A 24,847-nucleotide genomic window follows, 5' to 3' on the forward strand; every position below is an offset into this window, starting at 1 on the left:
GGATTAGTGCATGTGCTCCCAGGGTTGGGAAACAGTGAAGCATCTGCTGAAACACTTTCCTGAAGTACCAGTGAAAATGTGCAGGACTGGACTTTGGTATTTTCACTCTTTTTCTTCACATAAGTGCTATATCTTCACACTGATGGTTACAGATGTAATCAGGTATTAACTTCCATATTAAAGCCTCCAGTGCATGTTAATTTCTTTCTCAGAATTTAAGATGTATTTTTTAAATGGGAATTTTTTTGATGTTATAAAAATTCTGAATTTGTCCACAATTTGAGTTGGGCTACTGCTGCGAGATGGTTTCTTGGGATGGAATTTACTTCGCCTGATTTTCAGACATCTGCATTGTAGATACAAATATCTTAGCATGCTATCTGGGTTCCAGTTAAAGTCCCTGGAAATCTAATATGGGGAGGTGAGACCCCTTTAATCAGATGCAAGAATCTGCTTGAGATTAAGTGATCTGTACTGTTAACTTCATTGTCTAGCTTTTCATTGATTGCAAAGGGCTTGGTCAGCTATACCTGTCCACATTTAGCTAAATAAAGCCCACACATAATAAAGTGATAATATGGTGCAGAGTAGCATCTGTTTCACTGCTTGCATGTTTAGAATGGTCATCACCATGTCTGTGTATTATATCTGCTCATGTACATAAAGATAGAACAGGATCTAGACAGTTGGGAACCTCATGCACAGGTTTTTAATTCTGTATGACATTTACTGTGTACAGAATAAGATCATAGTGCCCTTATCAAAACAAGTATCAACAATTTTAATCTCCAGCAGCTACATTTCTCAGTCACTTACAAAAATGAGATGTTATCTTCTTGTTTGCCCCATGATTTATAGAGGGGAAAAAGTAAAAGAAAAAGAATTCAGTCTTAGTACTGTGAGATAAATCTTTGTGTCCAAAAAAAAGCAAATTAATTTCAAATCTGTGAGCAATATACTAATACTGAAGTCTCTCCCTACTACTTAGTTCTGTTTTTTTGAAAAGAAAGATGCCTTCATGAGGTATAACTTAAAATGTGAAATCATATTGGAATTTAAATACCTGTAAAGCCTTTGAGTGAGGGGCAAGTATCAGAGCTTTTAATATGTATGAAGAAGGTTTAATAATCTGGTTATTTCTTATCATCATTCCTTATCTTACAAGAAAGGTCTGTAAATTAAAGCCTTTGGCTTGTGCCATCCTCATTAAAACTATTCATCATGTACAGGATTGTTGAAAAAATAAGAACAGAAGCAGGTGAACCACAACTTCAGATGTTCTTAGAACTGTGAACAAAGCAGGCTTATTTTGCTGAAATAATCAGAATTTTTTAAGGGAAGCCATAGTTTTTAATTTTCCATCTCTTTTATGTAAAGATTTTTAAATGTTACATTACATATGTTTTCTACATGTCTTATGACTAATAAAAATGCATTTTAAAACTCTGTATTTTCAATTCTATGCACGGATTTTAAAATTATGACTGAAAACATCATGCTAAAAACGATTGAATAGCTAAGCTTCATTCTGTATCTTTGCAAGCTCAGTAAATTGTGACTGGCAAGTACTTACAACTATGCCTGGTTTCTCTGTGGCTGTGCCAGCCAGTTGGTATTTTCAGGTCTGCAGCATCCCAGCAGCTGCACTCCTCTCCTTACTACACTTTCAGCCAGTGCAGGCTAGTAATCAGTCCCGTGCTTTACGTAAGAATATAAGCTATAGAAGCTACAATGAGGTGTATCTTTTGAGTGAGGGGGGATGGGGAAAGGGGAGCTCAGTTAGTTGTGTAGGGTCACAGATAGGAGTTTTTCCTGGCGTTTACAGGAAGAAAAGTTGTTCACACAGAAATCTGTATGATGTTTTGGTTGTTGTTTTTTGTGAACCGACTGATTTAGAAATCTTCTTACGTGTTGATTTAAAGAGACAACTGGTTATTGACTTTGCAATAGACCATCTTTGCAACAGAGAAAACTCCCCAGTCAAACTCTTCTTCCACTTCTCTGGGAAGCTAAAATACCTTGCCTTGTCAGATCAAGTACTGTATGTATTGTATATAACAATAGTACCTGTGTGGTAGGGAATGATAGGGAACAGAAGGTAGGCAGACTCTTTTCTTGTATTGGAGAGAGGTCTCCACTGGACTTATTTAGGGGTCAGGACATACTCATAAATGTCCTCCAAAGAAGTCAGGAAGGTGACAAGTGTGTTAAAAGTACAGAGCTGTTCCCATAGTAAGACTGAGGGCAAATGGTGGAGAAAAGTGATGCACATCATAGAAGTATATCTTTATGTCTCCCACTTGGCTTTTCAAGTTAATCCTACTGGCATCACACATTTCACAAGCAATGCAAATGTAAAGCTCTCAGAAAAATGAAAAACTAGGGGCAGTCCAAAGCAACTTGGATGTTAAAAAAGACAGGGTTTCTGTGCCACTTGCATTTTCCATTGATTTATCTTACTCTTTAAAAATCTTGGCTGTTTAATTTCTCAAGGTGGTTGCTGCCAGATTTTCTTTTTTTCTTTGCTGAACTAACACAGAATCTGAATTCTCTTTAAAAAGTTCAGTTTACTGTAGCACGTCAGAGATCTGAGAAGGTGAAATCAGTAATCCTGTATTGATAAGAATATCAATAAGTGACAATTCCTAAAACCACATCAGAGTTCGGCTTGAAAGTGAGTGAACAGGATGCTGACAACAGCTCATACTGAGCCTGCTTTACTGCTAGAGGCTACTGGTGTGGTAAAACTGGCATAAGATTTTACTTATTTCTTGTGCAGAGCACCAACTAACACAATTTAATAAAACCCTTATGACTCCACCTTCTGATAAGAACTCACAGCTTAGCAGCGACAATTCTATAACAATTCAAACATGATAATTACACCAGGGATGATCTGCTGTTCCAGGAAATGCCTATTTCCTGAGAAACACTATGAAAAAGCTCTTAATTATGCATTTTTATTATAAAAATAAAGTACATGTTAACACAGTAATTCCAATATATTTTAACTCTGTAGCTTTCAGTCTTCCCTTGGCTTGAGAAGTTTTCTAGAAAAGAAGTATGCATGTAGTAAAGGAAAGCCAGTCCCTTGCTATGGGAATATTCTTTTCCTATAGCCCACAGATGTACAGCACTAATTACTGTCTTGTTGATGGATTTGCTTAGATAACAACTGTGGGTTTAAATAAAATAGTTATCTAAGGATGTACTCAAATGTGCCCTTCCCTGTGATAAATACTATCTTCTGCCTTAAGCCTATTTGCTGAGCTCTTACGAATGATTGTGAAACTTTGGCACAAAAATTGAGGTGTTTATACTACTAAGTGAACAGTCTGTCACCTACAAATGTGAGAGTACATGGTTAGGGTAGCATAATCTTTTTCATCTGCTTGTAGTCTGACACTGTCATCTGACAGAAATCTATATTTTACATCACTGGATCAGCAGAATAAACCTGCTAAATTAATAGGAGATAAACTCAATATTTAATTTTAGGAAGGTACTAATATGCATTTAACAGTGCTGGTTCAGTACAGTGGAGAAATGCAGTAAATGTCAGGATGGCAGTTCAGCATGCTCTCTTTTTTCAATGCATGGCTGATCAATAAGCACTTTGGAGACTAATTAAAGTCAGTTCAGTGGATACTCTCACAGGATGGTCTGTCAGTTCAACAGTTTGGTGGACATTTGAGAAGCATTATTGCTTGTTTCATGAAATTATTCATAGTTTGAATAACAGATCTATGAATCTGTTGCATGTTCACAGATCAGAGGCCTATGACGCTCAGAACTTTTCATACAGTAAGTCTATTTGTAGGATTTAGGAAAGCCTGTTACTATGTTTGACAACATCTAAGAGTCTTTAAAACTCCAAGGCAAAAAGATGGCATAGTGCTAAGGGAAAGAATAATATATGCAATTTAGCATGCAAATTCTAAGCTAATTTGTTGAGGAAGTATGCACTGAAATACTTGGAAGCCTGCTCCCTAGCTTGTTCCCATTTATTTTTTCCATACGTGTCTCTCTAGCGCTTTTCAAATTAAGTTCAGCTGCTGCAATATCAGCTCTTAAAAAAGCATTGACACATCATGAAAAAGGCTGAAAAATCATGAAAAAGTTTTCCTCAGAGGCTTGCAAAATACTGATTTCACTAGTGCATGAGTTAAGCAGTGCTATCAACATAACAAACTGGACAGGAGTCACATGCATAGGCTGGTCACTGCTCTGTACAGAGTCTGTATTGATTCCTAAGCTAGTGAGGCTTGGGTAAGACTGACTGACTGATGTCCAGTCCTGTGAATACAGAGAGAGGGCTTCTTTTTAGAATTTATTATTATTATTTAGGAATAATAATATTTATTTAAAAGTTATTTAGGAAACCATTTGTGCCAAGAACTTGTGCAGAGTTTGTTTTGAGAACATGGGTTTCAAGTAGACATCTTAGTTCCCCACAGAGACTATGAGTTCCATGTAGTTCTCCCACAAAACTTGCCTTTCAATCAGTGTAGAGTGAGACAGTCTGGAGTTGATAGCATGTGCTATAAGCAAGCAGTGAGAGGAAGAAATACTCCCCAGTGATGTGAAGCTAGTGGAGTCAGTGTGGAGACAAGCGATACACTTCTACTCCTTCAAGAAGTGCTTCTTCCAACAAGGAGGCAAGCTGAAGTGTCAGCCACTGCAGAAGGACATTTATGCCTAGTCTGCTAGGCATTCAGAAAAATAGTTTAAAAAACTTCAGTGCTTACCGCTTTTGGCAAGCAGAATGAATCCTCGTTTCACCTCTTAGGCGCTTTGAGATGCAGTTAGAAAACTCTCAGATATTATTTGTCGCAGAATCACAGAATATGCTGAGTTGGAATGGACCCACAAGGATCATTGAGTCCAGCTCCTGGCCCTGCACAGCACCATTCCCAAGAGTGACATCGTGTGCCTGAGAGTGTTGTCCAAATGCTTCTTGAACTTAGGCTTGATGCTGTGACCACTTCCTTTGGGAGTCTGTTCCAGTGCCCAACCGCCCTCAGGGTGAAGAACCTTTTTCTAATATCCAGCTTAAACTTCCCCTGACAACTTCAGGCCATTCCCTCAGGACCTGTCACTGGTCACCACAGAGAAGAGATCAGTGTCTGCCCCTCCTCTGTCCCTCACAAAGCAGTTGCAGACTGCAATGAGGTCTCCCCTCAGTCTCTTCTTCTCCGGGGTGAACAGACCAAGTGACCTCGGCTGCTCCTCATATGGCTTCCCCTCAAGTCCCTTCACCATCTTTGTTGCCCTCCTTTGGGCACTCTCCAAAAGCTTTATATCCTTTTTGTATTGTGGCTCCCAAAACTGCACACAGTACTCAAGGTGAGCCCATCCTCTCTCTCTTTCCTGGCTGGCAATGCTGTGCCTGATGCACCCCAGGAGACAGGTGGCCCTCCTGACTCATATTCAACTTTCCCTTGACCAGGACCCCCTGGTGCCTTTCCGTGGCACTGCTCTCCAGCATCTCATTCCCCAGTCTGTCCATACATCCAGGGTTGCCCCATCCCAGGTGCAGAGTCCAGCACCTTTCCTTTGTTGGACTTAATGAGGTTGGTGATTGCCCAGTTTGCCTTGCTCTGCAGGGCCTCCTTGCCTTGGTGGGAGTCAGCAGCTCCTCCCAGTTTTGTATCACTTGTCAACTTCCTTAGCATCCCTTCCAGTCCTGAGTCCAAGTCATTAATGAAGACGTTGAAGAGCACAGGACCAAGGATGGAGCCCTGTGGAACCCCTCTAATGAAGGTCACCAGTCTGATGTTACCCCATTCACTGTAACTGTGCCCATTGCTTATCCATCACATGGTGTGTTTATCCAGCTGTGTGCTGGACATTTTGTCCAGGCTACTCGGAGAGACAGTATTGAAAGATCTACTGAAATCCAAGAAGATTGCATCAACTGGCTTCCCTTGGTCAACAGGACTTTCCTCTCATGAAGCCATGCTGGCTGTGACCTGTGACTGCATTGTCTTTCAGTTGTTATTCAGTACCTCCCAGAATAATCTTCATAGCTTTACCAGGCACTGAAGTGAGATGGACAGGTCTGTAGTTTCCAGGGTCCTCCGTCTTGCCCTTTTTGAAAACTGGGGCAATGTTCGGCAGCTTCCAGTCATCCTGGACTTCACTGATACCCAAGACTGCTCAAAAATTGAGAGGTTTTGTGATGACATCAGCCAGCTCTTGGAGAATTCTTGGATTAATTCCATCAGGGTCCATAGTTCCCTCTGCAAGCAGAGTACAAAAGAAAATAACTTTTCTAGGTGGTAAGACACATGAGTTAGCCTCGTCCCACCAACTAAAAAGTCTCTAGAGATGACACAGAAAAAAAGATAAAAAATAAAAGCAAACACCTCTAGCTTTATGTAAAGAAACACTTAAAAGAATTGGATAGAAAGGCCAAAAGAAAAGGGCACAACCTTGCTTTTAATTTCCTTTCTCCATCATTTTTAATAAGAGCCATATCACTTTCTGTGCTTCTCTGTTTCATTATATAAACCATTTCTTTAAAAAGTCCATTTCTTCTCTTTGCAGTAATTCTTTTGCTTCCATGTGGCTCTATGAGTTGTGGCTGTATGAGTTAAGCTCCCTGGGTACTGGTTATCGACAACTTTAGGAGTGCCTTTGGAACAGTGCAGGATATAAGAGACTGAACACGCTATTTGGTTAAACTGGGAGCCTTGCAGCCTCAGCTCTGTGGGCTTGCCTTCTCTTTCTAACCCACCTTCATTTGTCTCTGGGGGTTTTTTTCTGCCTCATCTGTGCAGATGTGAGCTGGTGGGGCAGCAGCTGTTCCCAGCGGGTGTAGGCACTGTTTGGGCAGGGAGCTCTGCACTCAGCTCAGGCCTTGGAGCACAGTGTGCTGTAAAGGAGCAGCAGCAATAATACTAAGTATTGCTCCAGGCAGTGTGGTTTTTTTCACCACAGAGCTGTAAACATACATTTCTTCAAATAAAAACTGGGCCACTTTTTACTGCTTGTCTCCAACTGTTTTACCTTACTACAGGAAGTTGGTGAAGAGTTGCCTGTTTCATTTTTAATATTGGTGGCATCCATCTTAAGTAGTGGCATACACAGTTATGGTGTAAAACATACATGGCTATGCAAAATTGCAGCTCTCTGAAAGTGTCTGTCTTTCTGTTGCACAGGACTTGAAATACACATGAATTCAGCCACCCACTGACATGGCATGCAGTTGGTTTGTGTTGATCCATGCTAAGACATGCTGCAGTAAATTTGCAGTATCTAGCTGTAGTCTTCCCTGTTTTGCCACTCTATGGATACTCCTAAGGCTAGCCTAACTACTCAGTAACAAAAAGTACACTCTCCCAAGGGAATGTTTCAAGGCAGCTTCCCAAAACAGTCTGTCTCCTCCATGGGTCACACAAGCAGCTGGTTTGATTCCTCCCTGCCTGTGTCCTTTGGAAATGTGGATGGTTTGCATGGCCTCCACCCAAATATAGTATCTGCGGGCGAGAGCTCTGGCACCCTTGAGAAGAAGAGTGGAGGCCTCTGGCTGCCTGAGGATGCCTTCCTGCTTTGTTCAGTGCTCTAAACTTAAGACATCAACACAAAGAAACAAACAACAACAAGAAGACTGGAGAAGGCAGAATGACGCTTCCTTTGCTGGAAGTGGGCAGAGACAGCCCTCCCCAGCAGAGGTAGGGGTGGGGGGGTTGTGACTGGTTGCTGTCCACTACACTGCATTCAGGCAGAGGTTTTTCCTGCTTGAAGAAGGGACGACTGGGCTAAACCAGTCCCTTTCCCTCTTTGTGGTCTGGGCAAGCATGTATTTGCATACTGGCAACAAAAGCTCTCTCATCTGCAGGCTCAGCACGTGTATAAAAGAAAGATAACTTCGGGTCTATGGGGAAAACATTTTCACAATTTATCTATCAGGCAGCTCCTTCTTCGGCTCTCATCTGATTTTACATCAGGGCCAGTCTGCTGGCTGCACAGTTGGCAGATACTTCTTTCCAGGCCATGGACAGCCCTCCAGCTACCTCCAGGGCCAAAGATTCCCATTGCTCTCCTTCCTTCCCCTTTCCTCAGTGCTGAAGGGATCCTTCTGCTTTCAAACACTTAATATCCACAGCCAAGCTGTTACTTAGCCCAGAAGATAATTGTATGTCAGATAGATTTGGTACTGATACAGATTTAGTTTTGTTGTTCATTATTTTAGATTTTCACTTGAAGACAAGAATCCTGAAATTTAATAAGAATGATTTTTGCTCTTTCCTATCAGAGAAATGAAAGAAAAAATCCCTATTTGGAATACTGTTAAATAAAGCTGAATAGAAAAATGCAACCGAAAGTCCTCAATCTCCATTGGCAAAGAAACTTACCCAAGATCCATGTTTATAAGACAATATTTTGCTCAAAGACCGTCTGGTTTTTCTGTAGATACCTTTATATTTTCATTTTCTCCAACTCTCCTTTGACTCTTGTCTTTTCCAGGTCATGAAAACATACCACATGTATCATGCAGAGAGCATCAGTGCAGAAAGCAAACTGAAGGAGGCAGAGAAGCAGGAAGAAAAACAGATTGGGAGGTCAGGAGACCCTGTTTTTCATATTCGACTAGAAGAAAGGCACCAGAGACGGAGCTCTGTGAAAAAGATTGAAAAAATGAAGGAAAAAGTAAATATTCCTTTTATTTAGCTTCATTTGAAATAAATTCAGTGCATTTCTGACATTCTTTGGCATGATATTAGACAGAGAAATCCAGCTGGAAAATAAAATTAAGCAAGGTATACATAATAAACTAGCAGTGGTTTATAGATAACTTGACCTAATTGCAGTTCAGAGAGGGGAATACTTTATTCCCAGTGTAATTCTTACTGTATAGTTTGTCACATTTGAAATAAAATACTAAGTTTTCACTTGTATTATATTTGTTCTATATATAACAGGCTGGAAATTAAGATTCTTTCTTGTTACTAGGAATGTGTGCTTGAATTGTTACCATTTTTGCTGCATACCAAAAATGAAGTAATTAAAACACGTTAATATGCAATGTCTTTCCTAGCGTCAAGCAAAATATTCTGAAAACAAGCTGAAGTCTATTAAGGCCCGTAATGAATACCTGCTCACCCTTGAAGCAACTAATGCTTCTGTTTTCAAGTATTATATTCACGACCTTTCGGATTTAATTGATGTAAGTATTGGCACATTTTTTTTTATGTTTATTCTGTTCAAGAATAACACTTTTTCTCAGCTTTAAAGGGAATACATTAGTCATATGGCTTGCCTGCTTACTATTTATAATAATGTATGATATCATCAGAAGTTTTTCCCTTTAACTTTGTATTTCACAAAATAAAGTGCCAATAAGATGGTGAACCCATTCCTTTAAAGTTAGAGCATTGTGTTTGCTCCTCATGTGTCAACAGAAAATATGACATTTCCATTATGTACGATTTCTGGGATATAAATAGTTTTTACAAGATAAACTTCTTAAGTGGTCATCTAGTGGTATTTAATTCTAAAGAAGGAATTTCTTCCATGTTTTCAAAATTCTTTGGTTTCATTCCTTTAGTCATTGAATCATATATATGGTGGCTTCTTATTCTTACTTCATGTAGTTTGAAGAACAGACTCAATCAATCCTGTACTCTATACTGTTGACACACGTGTTAGTTATTTTCAGTAAGTTGTTTGTATGAGAACATCCTAGAAGAACGAGGTTATACACTAATGCTGACTTGTGCCAGCATTTAGTCTCCATAACCTGTATGACTGGCATGTTTACATGATGCGGAGGGAGCATCCTGCAGTCTAACGCATCCCACCCTCTTTGTAAGCTGACTTTATATGGGATAGAGAAAATACAGAGACAGCAAGCACAAGCCCCAGAACATTCATTCACTAGCAGTGTAGGGTTAAATAGCTTAGTGGGTATGCCTCTGTGGCCCATTTGAAATCCTAGGTATTTGAATATGTTTGCTACTGCTACAGTAACATACATTACTTACAATAGTAAACAACATTCATATACAGCTCTGGTTTCTAATATGGAATAAATTAATACAGAATTTGACAAGTGCCTTCTCCTTTCCACTGACTGGAGAAGCAAAGCTTCACAGAGAAAGGGAAAAATGCCTTCTTGAGATTAATGGACTAAAATAGCTGCATGTACGTGTTTTATTATATGTCATCTGAATACTGATAGACGGTTTCTTTGTCATTTCTAGTTTTTCTGTAATTTGTAAAATCTTGCCTGATTTTGTTATAACTTTTCCCTTTCAAATGGTTTTGCTTCGTTCCTTTCTTGCTTTCCTATAAAAGATGGCAATGAATATTTTTTGTATTTTCAGTAATTTTTTCTGTCTCGATCTCAACATCTCTTTTATTCCTTTCCTGGTTGCTATTGCACGTTTTCTTCTGATTTCTTCTGGTTTATTCTGCCTGTGGCTTGACCCTGTCTAATCTGAATCCATCCACTTGTGCAACCTGCTCCACCCATCTAGGCTTCCCAGGCAATGAAAGCATTTACCAGCATCTATAGGTGGATGATTAGGGCAGAAAACTAAGGACAAGCAGTGTACCTGCTGGGGTACCCCCCAAGTGAGAAGTTGACCCTACCTAACAGATGATTTTCCTGTTACTGCTTAAAGGATGACAAATTTTTCGTCTCTAGTTAGGGCATGTCTCATATGTGTGAACTTCATGAGTTCTTCTCGGATGCTGGAAGGAAAGAAAGGGCTCTTCATTTTTGTTCCCAGCCCCCTCACCCCTTCAGAAGCTGGAAAGATGCTCATTTTGTCACCTCTCCTGCCTTCCCTTTCGGAATTCACATTTCTCAGAGAATGTGTCCAGTATGTGTTCCTAAATGGTCAAAACTTTACCAGGTTGGAAAATGCATTTGATTCTTACCCAGTTCGGTGATGTCCACAGAGGTTTCTGTAGCAGTGAAAACTGAGGGGAGGAACCACAAGCCTGGAGCTTTGCAAAGAGTTGTGATGGGAGGGGATGTGAAGCTTTCTGGCCATACATACACAGAGACAACACTCATTGGAGTTAGTGTATGTAAAGGTATTTACACAACCATGAAGACTAGAGCTTCCTAACTGCTAGTCTTTAACAAAAATATACATTCTACAATATTTATTAATGCCAAAAAATTGTATCTGCTCTGTCTTTTTGAAAGCCATGGACCAATGTACACAGTAACATTCTTTTGGCGAAATGGCTTGAGAAATTACTCTTCCCTAAGGAATTTAAATGGAAAGTCTAGCTGCCCTTTGCATCACTGTTTTGTAAGAGTAGACTATAAACATGTGCAACCAGAATTTGCTTCAAATGTAATCCAGTTGTGAGCTCGTTTAAATGAAGCGTCTTTCAGACATTTGTATTTAATCAGAATATGCTGTGAAAGCGTTGGTATTTAGACAGAGTGTTTGCCACTTGACAAAGGAAACTCTTTTTGTAAATGCAAGAGTCTTGGCAAGGTTTTGGAGTTATATCATTGGAATGTGAGACATGCTTCCCAGTGGCCATATGTTGCAACAGTCCAGACTACCTCATTTTGTAAATCTGTTAATGTCGTGGGACAGTTTGGAGTTTTCAGAGCTGGTGGCAATTTCATTGTTTGCCCTTTCTATTTTGTCCCCGTTTTCCTGCCTGACTTCCTGTGCTTCCCTGAACTCTCTCTCACTGCTTGTACAGAAGGAGATTACCTCTCCTCTGTGTCCAACTTCCAGTTAACATGGAAGGAATTTAGATCTCTCCAAGCTGTTGGTGTTGCCCATAAATGAAATGGAATGTTTTCTTATGTTAGTGAAAAATAGGTCTGATAAAAATGGGATAAATACATGAAATAATGTAGTAAACAGTTAAATAAATTTTTTTCTAACAAGGTTGGGGAGGATAGTGGAACTACTTGTTTTTACCAAAAGAAACCCCACCTATTTTTCATTTGGACTTTGCTGCCTTTTCCATATATGAGGCTTATATGGAAAAATCATAAATTACAGTTCCCATCTGAACTCAGTCTGAACTGTTCAACTCCATCATTTCATTAACAGAGCTCAGGGCTTCTGACTTAAAATTATGATGTGTTGCTCATTTGAAGCTCTTGTGATAAAAGCAATATAAAAATATTGCTGGAGTCTTAGCTGGATGATCTAGTGCATTTAGTGAGCTGAGAGGTGAGACTAATATTTGCAAAGAAGCAGAGAGATAAACAGGATTTGATATGCACAGTGTATTTCTGTCCTCTTCATACTGTGCTAGAGGAATTTGAACTTTCTGTTAAATATTTCTTCTCTGCTGACTAGAGTGGGATCTAGTTCAAGTGGAGGACAGAATTAGTTATTTTCTTTATTTGTATCTGTAAAAAACAGTAAAGATTAGCTGAATTAAATAAGCTTTACCTAGTATATAGAATTTCTTTTTAAGATTTTGAGTTTCAGAGGAACGACAGGCTACACACTGCTGCTAATCTGGCTGTTAGTGCTAGCATCTGTCCATATGGCACATACTTTTACTCATTTAGGTTCATTAAATTTACGTGAGTATAAGAGGAAGATAAGGACCTTTTTTGAGACTTACTGTCTGAAAACTTATCGTCTTACTCTCTCTATATGATCTGAAGGTAAATACTAGGAAATAGTAATCAAAGCAACTTCACTGTAGTTCTCTTGCTGAAATAAATAAAATAATAATGCGTTGGTCTTTCTTAAAGTGGAGTTTTTGAATGTCTAATTGCAGTTTGCATGCTTTGGATCGTTAAGAAGTTAAGGAACATTTAGCTATTGTGAACTTAATTCATTATGTAAAGGTTCTTTATTAATCATTCGTAAAACCAAATTTAAAACTAGGGTAAAGTGTGTGCACTTTTGATCTTTATTACGTAAGTCCTCATAAATATGATATGTACAGCCAGATCCCTTTGATTTGAATGTGGATGTCTGTGTAACAGAATACTTAGAAAGTGACTTATTCAGAGGTTAAGGCTTTTTTTATGAATTCCTCTCTCCATTGAAATTAGAATTTTATTACTATTCCTGAAACAAAATTAAATGAAATAAGAGCAGCTTGGTTTGGTTGAAGCTCTGTGCTAAGCACTGCAGTTTGTTTTGTTCAAGCCTAAATATACTCTGGGGTACAGTAAAGGCAGTAAATGCTCTTGAGACTGCTTCAGATTTAATTCCAAATAAGAATAAAATGCAAATTACAAAATTAATTTTTCACACATATCCCAAATGCATCCCTCATCTCCCTCCACTTTGCCCAATCAAAAGTCTTCATGAATCCCAAAATGCAAACAAACTCATAGTCTGTGACTTCATTCTCTTATTTTTCATCGTCATGTCTTACTGCACGAAGTGACATCTCACCTCTCTAGCCCATAGATAGATAGCAGACCCATAGGTAGATAACCACCCAGGCTGTACCCTCAGTTTGCTGACTAATGAACCTCTGAGACTCGTATTTATTTTGGCTAAGTGTGGTTGCTCACTTGAACTGTACAAGTATTTCCACAGATCTACAGATTTTTCCTGAAAATCCTGTAAATATGTGTGCATGTGTGTCTGCATACATGTAGTACTTTTTTGCAGCACCAAAAAGGTTGATGATTGATTTTTCCAAGCATGATGAGAGAAAATGTGGTTGGTCAGGGTGGCAGTTCAGTGGCAATATCTTAAACTTCTGGCCTCAGTAATGAACAAATACCAAAAGTGCTGTCCCCATTCTAGACAACTCTCTTTTCTAAACCATCTTTTCAGCAGATTAAAACAATACATTTCTTTCTGGGTAGCCACGAGTTGATACTATGACAGATGTTTCCCAGTTATGATCTGTGTCTCCAGATTTTGGGGAAAGTGGGCTATGGTGTAGCAGAATTAAGAGTTGTGATGTCTGAGTGTTTAGTTTTGCTTTTAAAAAATAACTTCCCTCATACCAATTCTATTTTTACATGAGTAATTGAAGAAAAATTTCAAATTCAGATGTTTTTAATTCGATTCAAAAAGATACATGTGATAAGGCATTAGTTCATGATCTGCATTTAATTTTTGTTTTCTCTGCTGGCATTGGCATTACAAGTAAATGCCTTAGCCTGGCAGGATATTCTGCTTCATTTGAAAAATCCTCTTCTTGTCCGAGAGGCCGTATTTGTTGCCTTGTTCAGCTGTCACCACTTCCCAAAAATGATCGTGTGACTGTGTGGATTAAGGGTTAAACAATGAAGTTATGTCACAGCATAAAGGCTGCAATCTTATATTCCAGCTTGCAAAAAAGCTGCATCAGAAACCCACACAGCTCTAATCGTAAATCAGTAAGCTTTCTTGTGATACTCAGACTAATCCACTAGAGCCAAAATTCAGGCTGTAGTTTTATAACACATGGGTAGTTGGCAATGTTAAACCTGGCATTGCCCTCTATTTTTAATTCCTTTTCAGTTTAATCTTCCATGAGGTCTCTCTGAAACTAATGCACATGAAATAAAACAGCTGTCCCAATTCACTTTCTTATCAGCACTTTTAGTCTGTCTTTTTCATCCAAGATAGTGAATTAAATATGAGATCTGATTTGACATAGAACAAGAGAAAAACACCAAGAGACTTTTCCTTTTAGAAACAATATTTTTGAGGCTGGTGTTCTTTGAAATATGGATGCGCTTTAGTATAAAAGTTGAGTGGCTGTTTTAGTAAGTGTAACACAAATTTCCATTTTATAAATGCAAAAGAGTGAGGTTAACATCTGTGTGTTTGATTGAACATGGCATCTTTTTCATTTTATTTGAATGGTTCATCATCTGTTTTTTTGGAGAGCCACTGTCCCATCTGCAGTCACTACCAGGAGTACTTGCTAGGAGTGAAAACTTAGTCTTTCTGGAGGCTTTGTTGTGAATAAAACAGCTCTCTGTTAGATTTCAGAGAGCAGCTTCATCAGTAGTCATTACCATACCTAAGTCAAGGTGTGAAGTCTTGTTCCCTTCTACTCATAAGTGAAGTGTTTCATTCCTTTCTATACACAGGGTTTGGTACGGTAAATAGGTTGAAAGCTCTTTCCCATGTAGCGTGTACAACTCAATGTCTGTCTCTCTCTCTCTTTCTCTCCTTTTTCAAATAAGAGGAAAGGGAGAGGAATGTGATCCTATCAGTCCTGTGGTGTTTGTAATACCTGTGAGGGAAGTACTCATATAAAAGGTGTATATATGCATATAGTGTACAGTGGGCTGAGTTCAAGTTGCTTCTTCACCCAACTCCATAGTTACCTTGTGAGTCCTGCAGGGATGGATGGCTTCAGGCTGTGGGTGGGCACCCAAGGAAAGTGGCTGGGGACTGAGGGATGCTGTAAAGCAGACTGCTCCAACTGCTCTGGCCAGGCAGTGGCCTCTGATGGGGGCAAATCTCACCTGTTTGAATAAAGAGCACTGCTTTGTATGCAGCTCTTAGCAAACTGATGTGCCACTATTGAGGTGACATCTCCCCTTACCTGGAGGCTCACTGAGCAGAAACTGAGGGTATTTACTGTACGATGTAGGGAAACATTCAGTTGATGTGCTACTCCTGTGACATTTTAAAAATACTCAGCTGTTCTCTAAAATATTAATCAAACATTAATAATGGGAACTGAGGATGTTTAAAATTCAAGAACAAACAAAACTTTATGTTTTATCAATTAGGTTTCAATTACATTCCATTTCATAGAAAAAAAAAGGACATAAGTTATGACTTTCTGCGTTTAGTAACATAATGTACATTGCTGGCTCTGTATGAGCATGGGAAATAAGATGTACATTAAAGACATTTTCACCATCAGTGGAAAAGATGTTAAACCATTCATTTTGCATCAGAAAGCTCAAGGTATTTGTAGATGTTTTTATTTGGGCACAGGCGTGGTAATCAGGAATTGCTTCAAGTTCACTTTGGTGCTGTCATTAACTTAGATGATAGTTATGCCAGGGTGGGTTTAAATAGGTGCTTTAAGGCTTACACATGGTATTGATACTGAAAAGCCCACTTGTGTGTGTAGTCCTAGACTTCTTTTGATATAAATACAGTGCCTGCTCTTCTGTCTGATAAGCAAAATGTCACACATGTACACTTGATCTCTTTTCTAAAACTGTCAATTAATCTTTGCAACAAAATGAGGATACTACGTACTGTGTTGACCCCAGGAGTGTGTTTTAATTTAGAAGATATTTTGTTAAATACTTCAAAGATAGAAAAATTTCAGGACAGAAAATTTTAGTGACAGTTTCAGGACTGAGATATTGGAATGGTGTTCCTCCTTTTAAATTTGTTGTCTTTTCTGTTTGTTGTTTTTTTAGTGTTGTGATCTTGGATACCACGCTAGTCTGAACAGAGCCCTAAGAACATACCTGTCTGCAGAGTATAACCTTGAAACTTCCAGGCATGAGGGATTAGACATCATTGAAAATGCAGTTGACAGCTTGGAGCCACGCAGTGACAAGCAGAGATTCATGGAAATGTACCCCACTGCTTTTTGTCCACCAATGAAATTTGAGTTCCAATCTCATATGGGTGATGAGGTCTGTACACTGATAAGTATCCCCATAGTGACTGTTTCTGTATACCAGGATAGAGAATTTATTCCCTTTAACAAAGAGCCTGGTAAAAGCTACCCAAAAGATCAGCAATAACATTCTGCAAAACTTGCAGCACTGTCTGTTTCTTCAAAGTTCTCATGTAAAAACTGTTACGTGTCATTATATTCTGTATCACTCATAATGACATTGCTATAAATTTGCTGGCCAACCTGTGCTCAGTCCAGCACCAGTGTAAGCAGTGACTTTATGTCTTTACTACCTGCATCACTCATAACAGAGTTTGTGGGTGCGATTTGAGAGCAGCTGCAGAGCCGCTCCAAATAATTCATGCTGCAAGGCAGCCTTTTCCCCTTCTTCTTCCCCCATTTTATCATCTGGAGATTTCAGGCATACTGGTACAGTTGTGCCCTGTTCTGCTATACCGAAGCCCAGTAGCAAAGCAGAATTCAAAATCACCCATGTACATCTTTTTTTCTGAAAGTTACTCTGGGGTTTGCATTTCTGTGTGATACAAAAGCAACAAAAAGCAGACATAGAAAAAGGTTGTGCTTGTAGTACATACTTCCACACCTTGTAACATATAAATACTTTAAATTTAGATGGACACATTTTATTGTCTGTTTTATTAAGTTTTAATAGCTTTGGTAGGAATTCACCTAGTTTTAAGAACAACCAAAGACTATTGACTGTTTTTTTTAATTACTTGCATCTTACAGCTCTTTTTGATTCTTCTTTAGGTTTGCCAGGTCACTGCCCAGCAACCTGTGCAAGCAGAGCTTATGCTTAGATATCAACAACTACAGTCACGATTGGCTACACTCAAAATTGAAAATGAGGAGGTAAGACCTATGTCTGCAAGGGCTAAGCATTGAACATCATTTTCAGGAAGGTGCAGTGTTTTCTACCTTGCCAAAAGCTTGTAAATGACCCTGAAGTGGCTCCAATCTGTATAAGTGGTTTTAATTTTAAAAATCAAATACTGGCAAATATGCTAAGATATATCCTCACCTGCTTTACAGAGGTTTGAAAACTTTGTCTTTTACTTCTCCATACATTCACATTACTGAGTTCTGCATTTTGCAGATGCTTCTGTGTAAACTTGTTAGAGCACATATTTTTAAATTCTTGTGACAGAAAGCCACTGAGAACAGTTACTGTCTTCTGTGACCACCCTCTGTCCAGTCCTCAACTTGCTACTTCTGTAGTACAAAGGAATTTGAACTGTCTTTTGTGGTAGCTGACTCAAGATCTCTTATGCTCTCAGCTACAGCTATTCATAAACATGACTAATGAATGCCTGTGACGGGAACAGCAAAATAAAGTGCATATTTTTGTAAAATATGGAATAAACAGTGCTGTTCTCTTTCCCCCCTGCTCTGGCAGTGGAAATAAAATTCACTTTTATCACAGTTAAGACAATGTTAAAGTCCTTCAGTTTAAATGAGAATCTATTTTTAAAAGAAAACATAGAAATAATTTAATTTCTTCATGTACTTTACTGGTAAGTTTCCAGGATGCCAGTTTTTCTCATTGTAGTTTGTATGTTGAATGTCTAGAACAAAATATTAATATCCGTGAGACATGTACAGTCATCTTTAAAAAAGAAACAACTACTTGCATTCAGAAAGTCTCTCAAGGTAACAAAGACAGAAGAGGAAAGATTATTTCTTTCAGCGAAGTGAAGGGCATGGGGCAGAAATAACGTTTGACAGGCATGGAAGGAATATTTGCCCACATTGGAGTTGTGTGTAGAAGTGTCCATGATTTGGTTGACCCTGATAGAGACTCCATCTGAAGCAGAACCGGGGAAGTAAATCACATCCTTGTGAATCTTGACGGTTACTTTATTGCACTGTGGAAACTGCATCCCTCATCCACAGCATCCATGCCTGGGTTTCCACTATGAGCAGTGGTGCTGCATAGGTCACAGGAAGGGCTGGGAGTCTGGTGTAAATTGTTCTTTCTCGAGCCCTTGCTGTCCACTTCTGCAGTCTAAACATCCCCATGCCCCTCATCATAGCACTGCACAGTACAGGGTCACAGATTGTTTTCTTGGAGGATGACGTTGTTCTGGCCACATCCAGATCCCTGGATGTACATATTTAGTATAACACATTGACCACATTTAGGAGAGCTGACCCTCCAGAGTAGTGTATCATCTCTATTGCCTCCTAGATTAGGGACCATAACCAAATCATGTCACATTTCAATTTTAATTTCAAACAAATGCTTGATTCACTACAAAGGCAACACAAGAGTACATCTGTGTTTGTGGGTTATACCACGGTAAAGCAGAGAACTAGACAGGAAACCTGTTACATAGATATCTGTTATAGCACATCTAACTTTTCACATTTGCACACCAGTTTGTTTGGGGGAGTGTACCAGAGAATTACTGCGAGTACTGAGTTTCCCTCCTAAGCTGTTCCTATATATATACTTATGTTGCATTTGGCAAATTGTGCTTTTTAATACCAGGTTAAGAAAACAACAGAGGCTACCCTGCAGACAATACAAGATATGGTCACCATTGAAGATTATGATGTGTCAGAGTGTTTCCAGCACAGTCGCTCAACAGAGTCTGTGAAGTCAACAGTCTCTGAGACATACCTGAGTAAGCCTAGCATTGCAAAAAGAAGAGCAAACCAGCAGGAAACAGAGCAATTCTATTTCATGGTATGTTGGTTACTTCTTCATTTATGTGATACAGACCAAACACCTGAAGTAAACATTATCCAGAAGTTCCTGGAATTTATGTGTCATGCATAGTAATAGATTCATCTGCATCTCTACAGAAATTCAGAGAATATCTGGAAGGTAGCAATCTCATCACAAAACTTCAAGCAAAACATGACTTGCTGCAGAGGACACTTGGAGAAGGTAAATGTCACACAGTAAACTGAAAACTGTTTCCAAGCTATACAGTGAAGCCACTGAAATGCCAAAGATACACAGGAAAAGAATTACAAAACTTAAGGCTTAATTGTCCAGTAAGCATAGATTTGATTTTTACCAGTCACAGTTTTGGTGCAGTGGTAAGAGTACACACAATAAATTGATTTTTCTTCTTCAACACATACTTCCACTGCACAGATGTTTAGACAAGTGACTCTATCTGGCGACAGAGCTATTGAATGAAAAATCTCATGTCTGAAAGGGGAGCGACACAGTCAGTGCAGGTTGATTTAAGAGCTGTGACAAATGTACTGTTCCTACATCCTAACAATTTCTGTTGACTTGAGGTTTTTTTTAAGACTTGAGAGAGAGTGATCTTTTTAAAGCACATAGATTATCCAGGATGCATCTTGTACAATGGACTCACTAGTGCAGCATTTCTAACACATGGACACTAATGTCCTTCTTGCAGCCTAACAACTCAGTGGAGCATTTATCAAAGGTAAAAGGTGAAATCCTGACCTCACTAATGTCAGTAGTAGGTTTCTTATAGACTTAATCTAGTGTTATTTTTTACAAAGTATTTGCATTTTGTAAACTTAAATGAATGAAAACTTCATTAATCGCTCTATACCTGTTGATTATCATTATTGCACATAAAATTATTGCATTACAAATTACAATAGCAGAGAATTATCCATTGTCCTGAACACTTTCCACAGTTTTTAAAAGTACATCTTAAAATCTAAAGCAAGTCAGCAGAAGTAAAGATCAAATGAAGTAAAGCTGAATTAAGGCAGTAATGAATCGCACACTATGCACAGTTCTGGCCTGTCTCTTACCAGCCCTCCCACCAGACACTTCCACATGCACCAAAGGGAAAAGGGGAATTGCAGTACAAACCTGAGGACTAGACAGAGAGTGGAACAGAATGGAGAAGAAGTGAGATTACACCACAAAGAGTAAAAATCCTCTCCTGGAGGTTAGAGACTCAAAGTTTAGACTCAAGAAAGAAAACCTGTTTGCTAAAAGAATGTCTCTAAAAGATGTGTCAGCTTATTTTCTTTTTACTGCCAAGTATCTGTTGTTAATCACATCTCTTCTTGGTTTAAATACAAAAGCCCAGATGCACAAATCCCATGGAGGTGCCTAAACAGCTATTAGCAGTTCAGTGGCTTTAACCCAAACGAAGCCCCTGTCCAGGGAGTGACTGAGGTTGGGGGTAGGATATAAGCAGCATTTTCTTTCAAAACTGAACTGTAGAAGATGGTAGCTGTTTTTAGACAGCTACCTGTGTTATTTTCTTTCTCATGAAAGTTTTCATTTAATAGATTTTTATTTTGAATGTGTATGGTGAGCAGTTTATTTGCACAAAAAAGTGTGCAGCTGACTTTAGTCAAAAAAAAGAGGTCATTGTTCTCCTTGAAGCTCATTGAAAATATATTTAGAAAAATAAAGTGAAAGGGAGGGAAACAAAAGGCAACAGAATCTGCTGCATTAACCATGTTGGAAAAAAGTAAGAAAAGAATTCTTTGAAAGGAAACCTAAAGAAAAACTTCTCAGCAGGGTGACCTAAGTGATAAATTGCCATTAGGCTCTGGGCCATTCTGCCATGCTGGGGCATGCTTGGACTATTCTGTTTGAAGAGCTCCCTTCTACACACCAGCTGCAACCCCCACGTAGTTAATCTGTGTTGGCCACTGTGCTTTTGCACATATTTGTTGTCCCATCTCCATAGCACGGCGCATACAAATAGTACCCCAAACATACACATTCACATTCAAAGCTGGTATTTGGAGTGAAAGCCATCACTTTTACCGGTTAAAAAGTTCCAAGTATCCCCTTCAGTTGAGGCATGTCCTGCATTAAAATCCCCATGCCTGGGACAGAGGACCTGGATTCTGAAAGTTTCTTGAATGGGGAGGATTGAAAGGATTGAATTACAGTGGAAATATGAATGTTACTGCTAATATAAAAATGAATTTGTAGGAAGTGAACTGCTCCCCTCAAACTGCCTTTTCTGGAAACTTTCATGTCAACAAGACTAGACAAATAGCACAGTGTGCTGTGTTAAATAAAGCTAGGGAGAATGGGGGGAGAAGGAGAGCATTGTATCAGCTGCAAGTTTTCCTTTGGCACCCTTTCTTGCTACTATACAGTGTAAGGATCAGTCCAGGTTCCCATCTGGTGTCCATAATGTTAACAGCATTTGGCTTCTATTCTGGTTCATCACCTGCCTACTACAGTCTTGCTGTTTATGGACACAGCAGATACATATTCATGATCTGCACAGGAAAGACAGATGAAGTGCTCTGTGCTGAATCTGTATCTACAGACTTGGAAAGTAAATAAGAAACACTCAAATGAAATTGATACTAAACATAGGAAGCCCACTCATGCTCATATTAATCCTGATCCAAAGGCTCCTCTATTGAAGGAAGAAATTAACAAAGAAAAGAGAAGTGCAGGAAAGAAAACAAGGAGTTATAGAAGAAATTGTCCCTAAGACCCAGACACCTTTTGCCCTAAACTGTTAAATATCAAAGATGTGTTTAAAATCCCCCAGGCACAGCATTTGTAACATCTGTTTTACTACCATTTATTATTGGGATTCTTAGTCTCAGTGAATTTCCCTTGGTAACCTGAGTAGGGAGAAGTCCCTGGCTTACTCTTTTTCTGTTATAGGTTATTTTTCATACTCTTCTTTGATCTCTCTTTTTCCCCTATCTAAAATAGATGCCAACAAGATTCACATGCCTTAATGTCAGAGATTTTTCCCAGAGCTGCTTCTTTGTGCCACTTTCAGGGGATCCACACTCTTCTGGTACTGGAAAATACATTTTCAGACTAGGATTTTCAGTACTGTGCAGTACTTAGTGTGCATCTGAATACTGGCACATAATACTGTGGTTTTCATATCACTGTTACTCATTAGTCCTGGAATCTGACAAGCTGGTTTGGTGTCACTTTTGAATTGAGATGTGTACTTAGACCTAGCCCAAGTGAAGCTCAGAGTGATTTTCAAAGTTTGTATCCATAGTTCCGTTCACTGGTATAGGTGTTTAATTCTTCCCTAATACCTTACTTGAACATGTTAATAGTGAATTTTGTTTGCACTGCATGTCACTTAACCCCTTTGAAGATTTTCATAGTTTTGTCAGGATTTGATACAAAAGTATTTCAGTCATCTGCACAGTGCTCTGCCTCCTTAGCTGCTGTGATCTCTCAAGACATTAGTAACTGCCGGATGGATTGCATAAATGGTCCTAATGGCAAGGCTGTTACATTTTCTGCCATGATGAGAAAAGACCATTTTAAGCCCACTGGGTTTCCCTTTTCTTCACTTCACTTTGATTCACTTTTTGATCAGTGAGAATATTTTGCCACTATATCTATGGCTGTTTAATGGCTTTAAGTCATCTCCTGTGAAGAAAGTTATCAGTAGCCTTTGAAAGCCTAAGTAAATTAATTGAACTGATTCTTCTTTATCCAGTATTTTACTGACATGTTCAAAGATTTTTAATAAATTAATAACGCACAATTTCCCTTTGGCAATGTTTGGCTCATTGGAACTTACCATACCATGATCTTTGTCCTGTTTAATTATTTTGTTTTTCATTATGATGAGTCAGGCATGCCTGACTTACTGGTATGCTGATCTGCAAAGGAGCCTTTCTGGAATATGATATTTGCTTCTTTACAATTCCCTGCAGTGCCCTGTGGTGTTTCTCAGTGATAGTGTTGTACTTTTTTCCTGCAATACACAGAGAAAAGAGAGTAGGAAGTCTTTCTATAACTACTTGTGTCTAGAGCTCTGTATTTTCAGCACTGAACAGGTTTAGGCACAAGGCGCAGGGGGAGATGTAATCTAATCTTGGCACAGCTCTATTTCCATACTGATTTAGCCACTGAAACATATGAGCACCAACAATAGACATTGTTTGGAATTTTACTTGAAATTACTTACAGTATCAAGTGACTCTTTATCTGTGGGCAGGCTTCTTAAAAGTTGTTCTGCAACATGGGTTTTGTTTGTATTTTAAATGGAACTGTGGAGATAGTAGATAACTACACTGCCCTGTTTGTTGTATAGTTGTGTATCTTTTGCTGGTAGCATGAAGGTTAGGACTAAAAATAATTTGCTAAGTGTAATTTAGGTACAAAAATTTCAACCTAAAACCTACAAATCATTGTTTCCTGTTCATTGAACTTTCTAGGTCACAGGGCTGAATACATGACAACAAGGTAAGATATTTTTATCTGACTTCATTTGGAGTTAAAAGTAGGTAAAATCCTAGAATTTACAAGTTTTAGAACAACTTCATAAGGGTTGTTGCTGTTGTTACGTAAATTATGTATAGACCCTGTGTGTTTTAACATTCAGCATTTCTGTTTCAGCATGCTGATGAGTAAAGGACCAGACTGTTCATCTTCCTCATTCTTGTGAGCTGCTTTGGCCAGTGTCAAGGGTGGGACAAGCTGGGAGATCCTTAAAAATCTTTGTGAATCACACATCAGATTTGGAAGTTGCAGGGGGCACTTCGGTGCTAGAAAAGAAATATTTTTCAGTTGTCAAGAGATACCTTGCCCCTCATAGTCTGTAATTCCCTTGGTCAGGATACACAGTTTAAAAGAACCTGGTAGGAAGATCAGTTTGGTCAGTGGGCTGTGTCTTTGATAACCTAGCTGTGGACACAAATACCTGCCTCCCCCAGCATCCATGTATTCCGTACTTAAATGGCTCTGTATATCCACAGAAGAGAAGGGATTCAGTGTTGGATCTCCCAGCTTTGTGATGCACGTATTTTTTCAGTTGTGTAATGCCACACCTTTGAAGCTGCCTCCAGATATAAACCCGGATAAGCTCTGCAGCCCCCAGAGACTAGGAGGGGGGCAATGGCAACTGCTTGGATTTGCAGCTGCCACTTGTGTGTGTCACTGCTACAGGCAGTGTGTCCTGGTAAAGCAGGAACATCCAGCCCAACTTTCTTGGTCTTGCTCTTCCCTTTCCGTGAAATACATCCTTGCCCAGTGCCTTCAAGAACCACCTTGCCTGGTCCCAATGTTGCCGGGACATCTCTACAGACTTTACACCAGATTTTCTCCCACCACTCCCATGTTCTTTTCTAGCTCTGTATAGTTGGACTTGCTCAACTACTTTTCTTATATGACGTCAGTTGAAAAGTGGTAACAAATCAGAGCATTCTTCCCAGTTGCTGACATTAATTCTGACAACTGTATGTTTAACTCTGCCTCCAGAGGTTACCATTCCAGGAATGCGTGGAAATGACAAGTTTATGTCTAATGAGAAAAACCTCCTTTCTTGACTCCAAAGCAGGCGACTCATCAGGCTCACATCATCCTAAGTTCCCTGCTGTGTAAACAGCTGAAAGAAGATGGTGGATTTAGGCAATG

General features: G+C 39.1%; 1 protein-coding gene across 10 annotated transcripts in view; it reads left to right on the top strand.

Annotated features, from left to right (window-relative positions):
• The window catches only part of SRGAP1 (SLIT-ROBO Rho GTPase activating protein 1), a 145,649-nt gene that overhangs the window by 87,132 nt on the left and 33,670 nt on the right, over positions 1 to 24,847 (top strand). For all 10 annotated transcript variants that reach the window (XM_068998347.1, XM_068998354.1, XM_068998397.1 and 7 more), the window contains exons 5-11: positions 8,473 to 8,655; positions 9,044 to 9,172; positions 16,298 to 16,519; positions 17,275 to 17,376; positions 19,016 to 19,213; positions 19,333 to 19,417; positions 23,650 to 23,677. In XM_068998347.1, coding sequence (XP_068854448.1) covers positions 8,473 to 8,655; positions 9,044 to 9,172; positions 16,298 to 16,519; positions 17,275 to 17,376; positions 19,016 to 19,213; positions 19,333 to 19,417; positions 23,650 to 23,677 — 947 coding nt within the window. The remainder of the gene's footprint in view (positions 1 to 8,472; positions 8,656 to 9,043; positions 9,173 to 16,297; positions 16,520 to 17,274; positions 17,377 to 19,015; positions 19,214 to 19,332; positions 19,418 to 23,649; positions 23,678 to 24,847) is intronic.

Source organism: Aphelocoma coerulescens, chromosome 1A (genome assembly GCF_041296385.1).
Source record: "Aphelocoma coerulescens isolate FSJ_1873_10779 chromosome 1A, UR_Acoe_1.0, whole genome shotgun sequence".
NCBI lineage: Eukaryota > Metazoa > Chordata > Aves > Passeriformes > Corvidae > Aphelocoma > Aphelocoma coerulescens.